At 53.0% G+C, this 15415-nt stretch overlaps 5 protein-coding genes across 5 annotated transcripts; 3 read left to right on the forward strand and 2 right to left on the reverse strand.

The window, feature by feature from the left end:
- Window positions 1–129: 129 nt before the first annotated feature.
- PODANS_1_8140 (uncharacterized protein) lies at window positions 130–750 on the forward strand (the record flags this gene model as incomplete). Its single annotated transcript, XM_001913002.1, has 1 exon — window positions 130–750. The coding sequence occupies one exon, from the start codon at window positions 130–132 to the stop codon at window positions 748–750; it is 621 nt and encodes a 206-aa protein (XP_001913037.1).
- A 3935-nt stretch (window positions 751–4685) lies between these two features.
- On the forward strand, window positions 4686–5402 carry PODANS_1_8150 (uncharacterized protein; the record flags this gene model as incomplete). The annotated part of the gene is made up of 1 exon (XM_001913003.1): window positions 4686–5402. The coding sequence occupies one exon, from the start codon at window positions 4686–4688 to the stop codon at window positions 5400–5402; it is 717 nt and encodes a 238-aa protein (XP_001913038.1).
- A 777-nt stretch (window positions 5403–6179) lies between these two features.
- On the reverse strand, window positions 6180–8061 carry PODANS_1_8160 (uncharacterized protein; the record flags this gene model as incomplete). The annotated part of the gene is made up of 2 exons (XM_001913004.1): window positions 6180–7881; window positions 7955–8061. The coding sequence occupies 2 exons, from the start codon at window positions 8059–8061 to the stop codon at window positions 6180–6182; spliced, it is 1809 nt and encodes a 602-aa protein (XP_001913039.1).
- A 584-nt stretch (window positions 8062–8645) lies between these two features.
- PODANS_1_8170 (uncharacterized protein) lies at window positions 8646–10053 on the reverse strand (the record flags this gene model as incomplete). Its single annotated transcript, XM_001913005.1, has 2 exons — window positions 8646–9667; window positions 9729–10053. 2 exons carry the CDS (start codon window positions 10051–10053, stop codon window positions 8646–8648), a joined length of 1347 nt encoding a protein of 448 aa, XP_001913040.1.
- Window positions 10054–12838: 2785 nt separating this feature from the next.
- On the forward strand, window positions 12839–14833 carry PODANS_1_8180 (uncharacterized protein; the record flags this gene model as incomplete). Its single annotated transcript, XM_001913006.1, has 1 exon — window positions 12839–14833. A coding segment is annotated over one exon (1995 nt), but the record flags the coding sequence as incomplete, so codon positions are not given.
- Window positions 14834–15415: the final 582 nt, after the last annotated feature.

Genomic DNA, 15415 nt, shown 5'->3' on the forward strand with positions numbered 1-15415 from the left:
AAAAATCTATCCAGGATGAAGGGTGTTTTGTCAGAACAATGATGGGCGGGATTTTGATATATAATTTTTCAGTGCCGGGACCAACGGCGTGTACTGTTTGAGGCTGCGCTCGGGGGGGAGGGGGGAGGGATGGGGACAGATGATATGATGATGGCGGGGGGGTTGCCTTTTGCTAGCCCGTTGCATCCTCCCAGGGCTGTGTTTGCGGATATGGATCCGTTTAATGCTGGGGTAGGGGGGGGACATTCGAGAAGGGGTTCGGATGGGAGTGTTGTCGCGCCGGGGTCATCGCAGGTGAGGGCACGGAGTGGGAGTCCGGCGCATCGGGCTAGGCATGCTTATCGGGCGAGTATTGCCATGGGGCTGGAGCCGTTACCGCATGTGGGGAGTGACGCGCCGCCTCTGCCCGGGGACAGGACGTCACGGGTGCCGAGTACGGGGTCTGGGTCGAGCAGCCCTGGGTTTACCGGTGGGATATACGGGCCGGGCGGGCTGAGGGCGAGCAGGTCGGCGGTGAACTTGACCGGCCAGCAGGGGCAGCAGTGGCATGTGGGGGATACGCATATGGGAATGGGATCTAGGAAGTCGAGTTATGGTGGTGCTGGGGGTTTGCCCGGGGGGGCACCACCTGCTATTCCTGCCGCAGGGCAAGGACACTCGAGGGAAGGGTCTCAGGGTGGGAGCACGTTTGATGATATCTTGAAGGGAATGGATACGGGAAAGAAGAAGAAGAAGGGGTTGTTTTTCTGAAAGAGGAGGGTGTTACTTTGTTGACAGGCAGGCCGGCGCTTTTGTTTGGAAATGGTTAGGGTTGGGGCAGGGGATACAGGACAGATTAGTGACCATTTTCTTTTTTTCTTGCACATGTTTTATCTTGATTACCTTTATTTAACTATAAACTTGTTTGTGAAAGAAAGAGAGCGATACTTGCATCTGGATAGATGATACCCACAACTTGTATATTCTTTCGGGTTTCTTGGTTTTGCTGTCTTGGACTTTTTATTTTTATTTTAGTTTGGGGCTGCTTTATATTGAGTTGAGGTACTAGTTGAGATAGTTGAGATAGCACTTGAACAAAGACACTAAACTGAATATTTTCTAGTTTGCCCTCCTGTTGTCTGGCTGTGGAATATCGGTGTTGCAGTTCAATGATATTAGAAGCACATCAGATGAGGCACTCGTGAATATCTTTCTCAAGATCAAATCTTTTTATTTCTGGAGAAATCACAAGCTACCTACCTTACCCAAGCTAAAATCTTGACTGGAAAATGGGAAGATGAATTAGCCAAGGAAGCGAAGTACATTGTGTAGCATATGCAGGTACCACAGTGCACTAATGCAACTTTCACATGATACTCGAAGCTCGATGTGGAAGTGACAAGTGGGTGGGAGGGGGGTTCAGCTACCGCAGCCTCGTCTCTTTTGCCCATTCGGTGGTTTTTGAATTTCCACTTCTTTTTTCCAATCTTCCACCGTGGCCGCCGCTTCAAAAAGACACACACATGAACATGGTCGAGATGGCCAGTGATGTCGGTCATTGTTTTCTCAGGCTGGTAAAGCACGCAGACCTAGGTAGGTAGATCGTCATGATGGGAAGCTGAACTTTTGGACGTGATAATACAAACTCCATCTCATTGGCTGCCTCGGACTTGAACTCGGGAACTGGATGTGGTTGTTGTAAGTTGATTCACAATATTACCAAAGTTGGATCATCCAGTGAGGCCATCCCTAGACAGAGGTTCAACTGCCATACGAATGAGGTCTCCTTGGGGTCGGTGTTTCAAGCCTTCTTCTTCCACGACCATGATTGATGATTTGGGGTCCAAAACTCCCAACAGCACACTCTCGTATACCTTACCCGCAGATGTAAATCGTCGGATCCTCGGTATCCGGCAACCACCTCGACTTCCACATCTGGCCCCCAGATGTAAAAATCCATCTACATGGTGGCTGCCTCCCTGGCTGACGCCTCAACCTTCCATTTCCAATCTTGCCCTCCTCGGCACTTGTAAATCAATATAGTAAAAAATCCTGATAGAGTCATCTCACTTGAAAATGTTCCCATGTCTCTATATTGATTCAGCTAGACACCAGGCTCCAAGCCAAACAACGCCATTACCAGCCTCATCTCATAAACTATCTACCTACCCACCATACCCAACCGTCCTCAAAATACCAGTCTGCCTAGGTAGGTAGGTAGGCATTTACCAAAGACAAGAAAAATGAGGACATCACAATGCCACACAACCTTACCCGCATGCGCAAATGCAAAATCCCGAGATCTCGGTAGTGGTGGTGGTGACATAGCTGCCCAAGGCCATCAGCCAACCCTTCTCAAAACAGCAAATCTCCCAAATCATAAAACACATCATCAAGGCAGACTGCGCAAATCCAACATCAACACCCAACACCCCCATCTGCGGCATGGCGTCCGGCCCAACACACCACACACGGCGCCGATGCATGCGCACCACCCTCCAAGAGCAACATCTCAATTGTACCATGTTGTGCATGTCTTGGTAGTAACTAGTCCATGTGCACAGTGACAGTGACAAAAAAGTGACAGCTGCGCGTAACACCCCTTCCCCCTACCTACGTAACCCTCCTTCTTGCTTGAGCTTGTAATTGAATTTGTACCCAAGATATCATTCAAGTTGCTTGTCCCCCTTTTTTTTTTTTTTTTTTCCGTTTTGCGCCCGCGCATTGGCGCTCGTCAGATGGCACCCAAGGCTGACTTTGACTCACCTTAAAACAACAACACAAACAATAATGAGTGCTTACCTGAAAAAAAACCCGCCTACCGTTCCAGGAAAGCAACAATCAACACAAAATCAGATCAAAGCTGGCCGCATGAAATCCGGCCTGGGCAGACGCCGGCCGGCCGGAGGTTCTTGTCTAAACTCTGATGGTGGGGTGGCATGGCGGATGATGGATGGTGGGTTGCATGCGAGAAGGGGCCGCCCCCCGTTGCGCAATGGCATGTCCCGCAAGGCTGGGCCCAGACAAAAAAAAGCGTTGCTCCAATTCTCCGAAAGTTGAAGTTTCCCTTCAAGATGATGTTGTTCATCACCGCAAAATTTGGCAAGATTCGAAAACAATCCGACGGTCATAGAAACTTGAGATGGTCCATTTTCCCCACAGGTAGGCTCCTGATAATCGCTCATGATCATTCGGCGCTCTTTGTGAACCTCTAAACGCTTCAAATCCACCTCGTCCTAGTTCGCGGCCTGCGGTATCAAAAAAAAGGCAAATGAGTTTTCGCAAATGCTGTCCTAGTCGTGCCTCGTCCATCCCTAGATCGCAAAAAGTATTCGGTTTCATCAATTGTAACATTCGCGTCGCTATCCGCGTGCTGTGACGTGCGCATTCGAGCATAAGTGCCTTTCCCGTGCTCCCGCGGGCCGCCCAGAAGACCCCATTTTCTGTAGCCCGTCTCGATTTCCGGTGAAGCAAGGCCATTCCATTGGACGGTTGTATAAGTGTGTTAGAGCTGAATTGACCAATCAGACACCCCTGCCACACCGATTTTGGAAAACCGCCCAGGGCTCACACACCATCGAGGGGGGACCAGAGACTAGAGGAGGCTCTTCGAGCTGCCCCAAGGCACAGAAAACTCGACGAGAAACCCTCGCCTGGCTGCTTGTCTCTCCTCTTTTCTATACCCGTACCCTCTGGCCTTTAAAAGAAACATCTCGGTTTCCCCAGCTGGCCCGGACCTATCGTTGGACAAACGACCTCCTGAAGAGAAAGCTTTGCCGTATCGGTTGCCTTGTTTTGTGTCATTCGAACTTGGCTCACACTGGCCTGCTGTCTCATCCACATAACCACATACCTAGGCGCCGCTAGCCCCGTATTATTGATCCGATCTTGGACCAACCATGTCATCCCTCATGCTTGACCGCTCCAGAATTCGCGGTGCAGGTGGGTTCCCATGGGGGGAACCTGCTGCTGCACCCCGCAGCCAGGGACTTGACCGGGACTCTGCAAGTACCTCTTCCCAAAGTGACGACTTTTCCGACCTCTTTGACTGGACGGCATATGAAAGGCATGGCACATCTGATGTGACCACACAATCCCAACACTCGGCCGAAGGCGCCAAGGGTGTTCCCGCATTCCCCAGGTCACCCCAGTCGTCACCCCAGTCACCCGGTCCTGCCTCCGATCTTGATGGGGATCTTCCCATGTCAGACGTTGAATCAGACCCCCACGTTCTCGTCTGGCCCGTCCTAGGACCGGAACCAACACGCGAGATGTCGCCCATCGAGCTCCGTCCCCCTCACCTTGGCCAACCAGACATGGCTGCCCCCAGAGCTGTCCAAAACGAGCGGCCCCAGAGCAAGAGGCCTCGAGTTCTGGAGTCCCCAGAGCAGACCAAGGAGGTACGCGATGCCGGGGCGTGCTACCACTGTAGGATGAACAAGAGCAAGGCAAGCAGGGCCTCTTCTTCCCTTCTCCCTGCCCACCTCATTGCTGACTGGGTCTCTGTACATAGTGCTCTCCTACTTCTGCCTGCGAACCCTGCTTGAAACATCCCAAGCCCGAGCTGGCCTGTGTTCGACAGCTTCTGTCGAGCATGGTCGCCAGCCAAAGTGGTATGCTTGTCTCGGTGCCATGAGAGCCGAAGTAAAGACTGACTGTGACGTCAAGCACGCTGGAACTTGAGCGAGCCTCCGAGGCGTGAACCTATGAATGAAGGCGGGTCCTTCGTCATTTTTATCTCTTTCTCAGACAAGACCAACAGTCGTTGCTTGCCCTTGACGGTGGCTCCCTTCATTCACCCTGACCAGGGCACTCGGTTTGGTATCTCATTGTCATCGCAACCGCTGCAAGAGAATGCCCTTCTGGCGTGGGCACAGGATGATATGCAGATGGATGACAGAATCGATGACTTTGAGTCGCTCCTCAACCACTTCCACATCCACCATGTCCGCGGCGAAGGTTTGAAGAGGGCCATGGACCGCGCAACTGCGGGCAAGCCGATCAAGGCTGTGGAAAGCCAGAAGAAGCTCTTGTCTAATTTGTTAGAGTTGAAGCTGATGTGGAAGATCTGGAGTTGCAAAGACTTCTTTGGCCGGCGGCAAGAAGCCGGTGCTGGCCGCCCCCTTGGGTTGCAGTTCTCCTCCGTTCAGAGCTGGCTTCGCTTCACCGCGGCCTCGGCAATTTCGAGGCTTGAAAAGAACATTCTGGAGGTCTTTGATGAATACCTCAAGAAAGATGCTGCTGGCTTGACAACCGCGACCAAGCCGATTCTCGAGCTTTCGAGATGGGTGTCGCTCTGGCAAATGATCTTGGTCTACCGCCAGTCGCTCAGGCTGCTCCAGGAGCACAATGAAGCGGAACCATATGTGCCAGGAGGTGAGCAAAACCCCAGACAAAGTACTCCACCACCGTTTTGGTACTAACAACAAAACAGTTGAGACCAATGAGAAGCGACGGAGGTTTCGAACGACAACCGCGGACTTGTTTCGTAGCGTTGTTGTGATTTACTGGGAGCTGTTCCACAAGCCAAAGACAATCCAGAATATCCAGAACCCTGAGGCGAGACTTTTCGGAGATGATGTTCTCCATAGAGGGTTCCAGAGCGTGGTGGCTGCTGTGCCAACATTCTGTGAGTTGCCGTCCTAAAAATCGGCATCGGCGATGTGATCGACTGACGGTAAATTTCCCAACAGACCAGCAAGTGGCAAATCTGAGTTTGCCGGCAGACGAGTTCTTCCGGGCACATCTTGTCGACAGAGACCTCAAGAAGCCCAAGACGAAGCGCCGCTAGCTTCATAATGGTGTAGCTCTTGAGTGAGGCGCTCTGGGTATTTGTTATGATTGACGATGTCGATGAGGTTGATGACTCGATGACATTGATGACGATTGATGACTGTTTTCTTGGCGTTATGGATGGGAAAAGACAAGGCCCCCGCGGGTGATTGGGGTGTTTGGGTGCTCAAGAATGTTGCATAGGCCCGAAAGGTTGCTTGATCTGGCATCAAGACTTGTCAGGTTATGCTGAGCCGGGCGCTGGATGTTTTGTCGTCTTTGTGAGGTGCTACTCTGTTTTGCCTTTTGTCTGGGGGAAAGTCGAAGAGAGGTTGTCAGATACGTTCCAAAGATAGAAACATACTCTCAACCGTCCGTCCATCATGGCCTTGAGTGCAGCCTAGCCGTCCATATTCAACAATCCTGCATCAAGCAAGTACATTGACTGTGACGATAACCTTCTTCTTTTCGTCACCATGCTTCCCGACCTTCTTGAACAACTCCCTCAAGTCGTCAAAATCGAGACCTCTCGAGGCCTCTTTGCTGATGGTGATCTCGAGATGTAACTTGTACTTCTTCCCCTGCTCAGCGCTGGAACGGAACGAGATCTTGTCCCTGATGGCCTCATTAGACTTGGGCCACGCTGGAATGACTGTTGCCAGTGCTGCTGTTACAGCCCCCGTATAGTCTGCCCAGAAACCAGCGTTCGGATCTGCCGCATCGACAAGCTCGCGAAGATTCCGCTGGAGCTGTTGATCGATAGGGCACAGGTTTGCGCCCCAGCGTGCGCAGAGAGTCACAGCCAAAACCGCGCGAGCCAGATGCGTCAGACCCGGCGAGTCAGGATGGTTGATGGCATCGTGGAGAGCAGAAGACGCGTTGGCAGCATCACTCTCGCCCATTCGACACCAAATGTGGCTGGCGTAAAGGGGACCAAGCTGCAGACTGAAGACGCTGGCTACGCTGGTCAAGTCGAAACCGGGCGGAAATGCCGAGTGCAAGGTGCTGAGGAGGGCTTGTAGGGTTGTGCCACCTTGTGCTGGACCCGAAGGAATTGAGCTCTCAATGTCATCTGGAAGTGACAAAGGATTGCTGTTCCTGATTTCCCGAGGTAGCATCATCAGCAACGCACCCTCCCGGTTGCCCCCTGAGCAGAACGTTGCTGAACGTATAGGGGGCACTGCTGCAATGAGAGCTTCAACAACAGTGACAATGGCTGGAAACTGGGCACGTCTGCGTTTTGACATGCCAAAGATTTTGCCTTCAAAAGACTTGTTGACTTGAAGCATCTCCTTGGTTTTGTTGAAGAGCTGTCCAGAGGCCGTGTATGATCCGATTGATGGGATCGGATAGGGCTGGATGGGATTCTTGTGCATGATCATGCTTCCGTAACCCCGGAACCCTCCGCCGCAGAGGAAGATATCGATCCCCGCCTCCTTCCCCCTCGCCTCAGCAGCAAGCTGGGCGAGGGTAGGAAACTTGGCGCACAGTGTCTGAAAAGCCTTAGCCATGCCATCTTGGAGCTTGGCTTTTTCGGACGTCTGCACATCGACGTGGGCGGTATCGAGAATCTTGATGAGGCGAGCAGCTCCAAACGGCAGACTCTGTCCCGCAACCGCTGCTTCCACCTCAGGGAGAGGCTGTCCCTGGTCCTGTTGATGCCCAGAAGTACCAGACGTGTCCATCCACGTCATCTGAACACTACCGCCGCCGAGATCGAGAATCAAGCCCTTCACATCAACAAAGCTTGACCGAGCCCCCACGGCTCCAAAGAGGGTCTCGACTTGAGGCGAAAGGATATGCACGCTCAGATCGGGAGCCTCGGCACGTATCGCCTCGAGCATAGACGCGGCATTCTCGGCCCGGCGCATGGCTTCTGTCGCAAAGACGATCAGCTGACTGGGAGGCACATCATAGCTGTCGACAGCAATAGACCTGAAGCGTGCCAGTGTCTGCGAGACTTGCTTGATTGTCGCATCGGGGAAGACCAAGGGATGGTCGCCATGTGCCGATGTTGATGGCCGGTTCAGGGCATCGAACAACGAGATGGCCGCCCTTTCTCGGTAGAGACACTTGAGCAGGCGGGCCCGAGGAGGGCAGAGATCCGAGACAGAGAACCGAATGCCATTGCTTCGAGGGAAGCGTGATGTTTGATTAGGGAATGGTTACGGAGAAGGAAGAGAAGAAGGGGCGCTCGGCTTACCTTCCCATGTCAACCAGGGCATAGCGGTGGTTTTTGCTGTTGGGATCCCATCTCGGCAGCTTCTCCTTGTAATTGCCAATAGTGACAATATCGACGGTGGAGGACATGGTGATCAATTGGGGGCGGAGTAGTGAGTGGGTGCAGTAGGTAGGTAGGTAGGTAGGTAGTTAGGTAGGCAAAGAGGTGAAGTGGACGCTCTGACTTTTGGGTTAGGCAAATTTGGAGCAGCGCCCAAATGTTGCTAGCCTCGTGACGTTACTGCCCAAAACTCGCGTCGTCCTTTCTCAAAGGCCCGTATCCGATAACGCACGCAATCTTTTGCGTATTGCAGCTTCCATCTGCAACTTTGCGCAACGTGGTCCGGCGCGACTGGAGCAGCTTGAAGCAGACTCGGAACGACAACGTCGGATGTGGTCCCACGATTTGGAACTGGCTGATTCACCAATGAACTGTAAGGGCCCGAGATGACGTTGGTGCAACCATGTCAGCCGATGACGCCTTAACCGCCGCGCTCCCATCCTCCGCCTATTTATGGTAGTGCGCTATCTTATCCCACGCTCGTCGTTTCAACCAACAATGTCAGGCATAGGAGGCTGTGTAACGCAGTAAGTATGAGTAAGGATGCAAATCTAGTATGTATTATTTATTATTATTGGTATACCTTTCATGTCTTGAAACCCTTCACTGGCTCTCATGGCCATACTGTCGCCCTCAATGTGTCCGCCTTTTCTGAAGATCCAAGAAGGATCGAATACCTATCCTGATGTTGGATAGGGGAGCTGGTGGCGAGAGACTGTGGCTCTCCGTCTGCTCCTGGTACAGAATTCCGCCTGAGTGCGATGTTCCAGTCAAAGATGGAGCCGCTCAGGCCAACGGTCAGTCCCGCCCGAAGCATGATCTCGTAGTCGACGAGCGCACGCTGGTCCCATGTGAGTTGCTCGAGAAGCTCTCGGCCTTCCGGTTCATCCAGCATTAAATCCTGCTTGTATACCATCGTCACGCCCACCGCCTCGGCCTTTTTGGATAACTTTCGTCTGCGCTCTTCTGTTTCTCCCGTGGCAACAAAAGCAAAGCCGGTCGTTGAGTTGGTGACAAGCTCGACCAAGGTAGAGACCTGGTCGTCGAAGGGTGGAAAGATAGGAGTCGCATCCGCCTCTGTCCTGAGATGTAGTCCGGGGAAAGTGCTGTGCTGGAAACCCTGCTTAGGGTCCAGATTCAGTTGATATTTCTTGTGTAGATTGTACAGCGCAATAGCGGCGAGCACTCTGGCGTCTTTACGCGGCCGTAGAAGACGGCCAAAGTTCTTGGCCAACTCTGGGTTCCCATATGCTGTTGGGAAAACCGAGCTTATCACATCGGATCTGAACCGTATGGGAAACGGACGTGTCTCTGGGTCCTCTGTCCTGTCGATGTACGACTTGATCTGCTCCGACAACGTATTCATGTCCTCAATAACGGAGCCATTCAGTTTAGCTCCAACATCTTGTAAGCTAATCTTCCGAGCTGATTGCACCTGTGGCACATCCCAAAGCTCGTTCATGGATCGATATAATTTCAGCTGCGGGCAGTGCTCCGATAGCGTTTGGTTGAGGTATTCATAGTCGAACAAGTAGTCGATAAACTCCCCGATGTAGGGACCGCCGCCGTTCTTGGGCCGGGTATTCGCAACGTTCTTATCGTCGCGCTTGATGATCCGGGGAAGAACCAACTCGGCTGAACAAATCCATCCGTCAGTTTGCGTACCTCTTTTGAATGTCAGACTTCTCCATCTTACCACCAGCCTCGATAGCGAAGCGAATGCAGTTCAGATGCGCGTCTTTGACTTGGCCAAAACCTCCAGATTGGGGATCACAAGACAGCATCAACCCTGGTGTCCAAGTCTTGCTCGCGCATAGCTCCGAGATACTACTGCCATCTAGTTGTCCGCCAACATCGTGATCCAAGAAATCCGTGATGAAGATATCCCTTTCGCTTTTGAACTGGCGAACGACGCTGTTATACGCTGGCTGGTCCGAGACCATGTAGGCGACCAACCATACGACAATCAGTGCCGGACCGGCGAACTTGAGCAGATGAACGAGGCGCGGGGAGGCCAGCATGGCGACGACTGTTGAGATGGAACAGTCGAATGATCACATCAAGCCTCGACGATTTCAGCGAAAAGCCAGAGGTGTCCAAAATGAAGGGTGAGGCACAGTTGAATTCTCACTCAGGCAGCGAGAAAAGGGATGTATCCCCCGATGCCTGCTCAAGGGATTCCAAATGCCAGCTGAAGGAGCTGATGAGAGATCATCCCTCCCAAAAGGGAATAGCCCAAGCCATTATCAATGGTGTGCCGCGTGTGCACACCACCAGCCCCATGCTTATCATGGAACCTGGACCTGAATTTGTGCCCTGAGTGTTTTGATCGAAGAAGGTGAAGTTTGGTATGGGATTGTGATGTTTTTATATCTGGATATATAACGTCTGGGCTTGGCCGTCGTCAAGCTGTCAAAGTGCCTTCCCGTCACGGAGGCGATGGATCAAGGTAGTACCCGCATATGGATAGAGTGGCACCCATCCTTAGCACCCCTGATATCAGCCGTCCACAACAACAGGAAGACTGTCCCTGGAAGCTTGTATTAATGTATTTGTTTCTGAGCTTGTGCGCGAGTTGGTCGCTGAATTCACCGCTCCTATTCTCCGTTTGGAAGTACCCAACTTAGAGGAGTGCGCAAACCAAGCTGCTGATTTCAAGAGCGAGGTGTAGAGTCGCTTCTTGAACTCATGGACATGGCTAGTACCAGAACCAGGTCCCAAGATCGCCATCATTCTTCCGAGAGAATAAGACGCGGTTCGGAGAGCGGTGTGTCTCACCGAAGCCAGAGGTTTTAATACGACGATGCTATCCAAACCACGTTCTGTGTATTGTACTCTGTGGTCTCGTTTATAGAGCGCAGGTGTGTCTGTAGATGCTCGAGCGCACAGACGGGTGTGCTTGTAGAACCTGGCTTCTCAGATTCTGGTAGATTTGCTTCGTTTCAACTCAACAGCATATCAATGCACAAATGTGCCTAAACAACGACAACAGGACTGACATATCATGAATTATACCAAAGTGGCTCCAATAGCCATCAAGACGAGCCCTTGCTTCGTATTTTCATGCGCACAAGGATCCGAAAGGGGAAAGTTGTGGGAGTTTGCGGGATGTGAGTGGGCAGAAAACCACTTTAAAAACGGCCACTTAGGGTCGCCCGCCCAAACGCGTCTGGCACGCGAAAAAACGCGACGGATGCCCCGGTCAACCCCTCCCACAACTTCACAAGCGAGGACCGTTGTTGATGTGGTCACACAGTGCCTTCTTTTCCCTCTCGTCCCAACAGTGTCCTGGGCTGCTATCATTCCCATCTCATCAACCGCTTCCTTGGGATCAATCTAAATGCGAAATAGCTGGATCATCCTGACTTACCGTCTTAATGCAGCGGAGACACCCCGCCGGAGGTGTCTGACGTAGTAATATCCATCATCTCGATCTCTTCCCCAGTCGCTGGTCCAGAGTCCACCCACGCTTCTGCGCTTCTTTTTCCCCGCCAAGTGGTTTCCTGCATGTCGACTTGCAGCACGCGAGAAATCCCCCAGCCCCTTCGTTTTCCCTCGTTCGCCTCGACTTTTTTCTGCAAGCCATTCGATTCGCTCTGTTCTGCGCGACGCGTGAAGGAATCACGAACCCACCCACTGTCACTACTCCTCCCCCACTCGCCTGCCACTCCTGCGCTACTTTCACAAGCCACTGGCTGGTCCTCGAGCTCCCATCCATCCCCAACCGGACACGCGTTGCTGCCAGCCGAACAGCTACGCTGCCCAACTGGCAACTTGATATCCATAGTCAGATCCTCAAGAGGTCCACGAGTCTGCAAATCCACGAATCCACAACAGTTTGCCCTGCACGCTGCCTGAGGTTGGGGTTCCATCCCGGACGCAGCATCGCACACACCCCGCGGCAAGAGCTTGAAGTCGTCTTCTAGCGGGCCTGGGCCCTGTCGGCGACTACTGCGAGTGGAGAGTGGATAAGGTGTTCAGGGGACCTTGCGATCAAGGGTCCGCTGCCCTTCCTGGCGCCGCCCACATTCACAGTCACCACCCCCCCCCCCCTCTTCTCTGCTCAGCAACAGCACACAGCACAGTTACATATTCCCAACGTTCCCGTCTGCTGTAGTCCCCTCCCCCCTTCCTCCCCCTTTTCCTTCTGCGCAGTCACTCCTTTTGCGACCAGATTAAACGGCCGGTCGCGCTCGGCGCAAGGGTCTCAGATGCTCTACGGACACTCCAACACATGACGGACATCACAGACAGACGACTACGAGACTGACGACACGGTACTTTTTCTTTTTCCGTCACAAAATTCCGACGATCATCTCAACCTCCCTGATCTGGATTTTCCGTTTTTCGCCATTATCAATTGTTCGAGGAGCTTATTGTTGTTGTTGCCGGACCTGGATCTTGCGGCTGTGCACTTGCTTTTTACGGTTGCGTTGCTCAGACCCCAGCTTTCCCCAGCCCATCCGTCACCTTTTGACCAGCCATCCGATTTTGACATGCGCTGCGCTACCTTCCCACTGGCACCAACAAATCCCCAAAACGCGTCAAAACTCCCACAACGCGCCTCCAGAGCTTGATATTGAGCTTCCCACAGACAATCAGGTAGTTGGGATCTGTCTGTCTCTCTGTCTCTCTCTCTGCCTGGCTTGACACCATCAGCAGAGAGCGCAAAACAATCAACGAACGCGATACGATATTTACGACACAAACATACGAACGACTTCCATTTTACTCGCCAAAACATCACCCCTAATTCCAAACCCCCAACCGAATTCCCTAGTTTCACCATAATTAGCTTCTTTATGACGCACTAGCATTCCGGTCAAAGACAAGATGAATCAACATTCCGGTTCGGCAACCCTCCCACGGGGTTTCAGGTTTGAGATGCCCAGGACACCGGAGCCCTTCGCAGAAAACGATGAGGCTCAAATCCCTTCGCCACCAAAACCACGTCTAAGGTTGGTCAAGAGGCGCGTTGTCTCTCAACTCACGGCACCTACTCAGCAGTTTCTCGCTTCTGTGGCTGCCGCCGACGTTCCAATTCCCAGCATTGAGGAGCCAGAGACGAGTTCGCACGACTTCGCCATGGGGAACGCTGACTCTTTCCCCGCGAGAATGCGCCACGAGGAGATGGATGCGAGCTTTTTGCAGCCCATCGGGCGAACATACGAGCTCCCAAAGACGCCAGCACCCGACTTCATCCCGTGCTTATCGCCGGGGCAGTACCCCAACTGGACCCTTGACTCGACTGCCAGCAGCGTCGAGTCGACACCAGAGCCAGACTACGAATCCAGCAGACCTTCGACGGCTAGGTCGACATTGACTAGCGCATCCTTGTTCAGCCGCTTTTCCATGCTTTCAGATGACGACAATTGCGCCAGCCCTCTACTAGAAAGCAAAGAGCATTATCGCCAAGAAGAACCCGAGCTTCCGCCGGCAGCTCAGCCATCCGCAGCAGCTGGTAAAGCCAAGGCCAGGAAGGCTCCCTGGACCAAGGCGATGAGCGACCATTTGTGGTCAACGTTTATCCTGTATCTCCAGGACCCCAAGGTGACACCTTTCCGGATGGGCAAGAGCTGCCTCCCACCTGACGGTGTCTGCCTTCGCGTGGCGCGCGAAGCAAAGAGAAGTTGGAAGGGCGCCAAAGCTTTGACGAAGAAGACCAACGTGAGCGATGGAAGGAAGAGTGGCAGCACTACACCCACCGCCGAGAACAGCAGCACATTTATCCAGTGGCCTCACACTTGCGCCGCGACCCGAGTTCACCTGCGGGAGCTGTGCAGACAGAAAGCTGCGGCGGGCGCAAAGAACCCACGCTTCCTCCCTCGCAGCACGACCCCTTTTGCGCAAGCTGCTGCGCGTCACTCCAACATGCGCCCGGCGCCGGCGCATGAGCCTCTTCAATTCGCGACCCAGGACATGTCTCTGTCTCTTGCCTTGAGCACAGCAGAAAGCATGCAACCAACTGGTCCCTTAGCGCAACTCACGGGCTCAACCCCTGAGCCTGTGGAGGAGGAGCAATCTAATGCTACTGAGCCCTTCCCACTGGCACCGGCTTTTGACATGCCGATTATCAGCCCAAATATCGAGACTTACGAGGGCGGGCCTGGTTTCGCCGAGCGCCAACGTTTGGGATCCCCCTTTGGCGCGAAGAGCTATGGACCCAGCTCCTCGGGATCGCTTGCCACCGTGCTTGGCTTGAGTGGACCAATGCCTCGCAGACAGAGCCAGACACTTGGCTCTCGCCGCACACTCCAGTCACCAGTACGAATGAGCAGGTCGGGTACTCAAAAGCGACGTCACACCCAATCCAGCGTTCCTCGCGTACGACCTAGCATCGGCGCTGATCTGTGGCTCGACCCCAACTTCAGCATGAACTCCACGGGCGACGCTCGTGCCGACCGGGAATTCTGTTCCACAGCGTCGAGCCACCACGATGAGCTGTTCATCCCAAGGATACCTCCGGTACCTACCCTGAGCTCGTCCACTAGCATGCCCAACGTGGGAGGCCAGTTGTTGGAACCTCCAGCTCTCCAGCCTCCCCGTCTTGGCTCTCCATTCAAGGGTCACCGAGCGACCCGCTCGAGCTTCAGCTTCCCCAGCAGAATGCACCGGGCGCAAAGCGGCAGTGTCGACCTCGGCATGCTTGGGCGACCATTTGCCACTATCCAACAGCCCTCGACCGAGTCGAGTACCTCTCCCGTACGATCCAATCTTGCCGGCCGCCTGGCTTACCTTGACCAGCGCCTCAAGGAGATTCGGCAGAGGGAAGCGAACCGTCGATCTCAGTCACCGTTGTAGATGTGACAAACAGCGATGGTGACCACTGTTCGGATCATAATACTTCACTTCTTTGTACATGCTTTTACCAGTCGGCACATTTTATTGTGGTGGCGGCTATCAGTGCCTAGACTTTACGACACATTTTTCTCTGACGACGTTTACATGAGAACAAGCCTGCTACAGAGGGCTTTTATGCACGACCTTTTTTCTTTTCACCCAAACTCATGATGACTTATTGGCGCGAACAAACGGAAATACCCCCGCTTGGTGGATTTTGAACATACTACATCATCTTGGAGCATTGTGTTCATATCTTGTCGGTGTGGGCGTTCTTTTATGGGATGACATTTATACCCTCCTCACTTACTTGACGGACTTTGGGTCGGCTCTTAACCTGGTTGGAGTTGGAAACAAGGATTGGGAAGGTTTTCTGGGGGAAAGGGACAGACTTTTCTTTTCTTGTGGTTTCTATTTTTTCTGAAACCTGGAAGGCATACGCCCCCCCCCTTTCTACGGGGAAGGTTCTCCTTTTTTTCTTCCTTGTTCCGAAAAACATGGGCCTCGAAATGAGCAAAACTTGTTGAGTGAATTCACTCCCCC

The sequence above is a fragment of the Podospora anserina genome, chromosome 1 (genome assembly GCF_000226545.1).
Source record: "Podospora anserina S mat+ genomic DNA chromosome 1, supercontig 1".
Taxonomy (NCBI): domain Eukaryota; kingdom Fungi; phylum Ascomycota; class Sordariomycetes; order Sordariales; family Podosporaceae; genus Podospora; species Podospora anserina.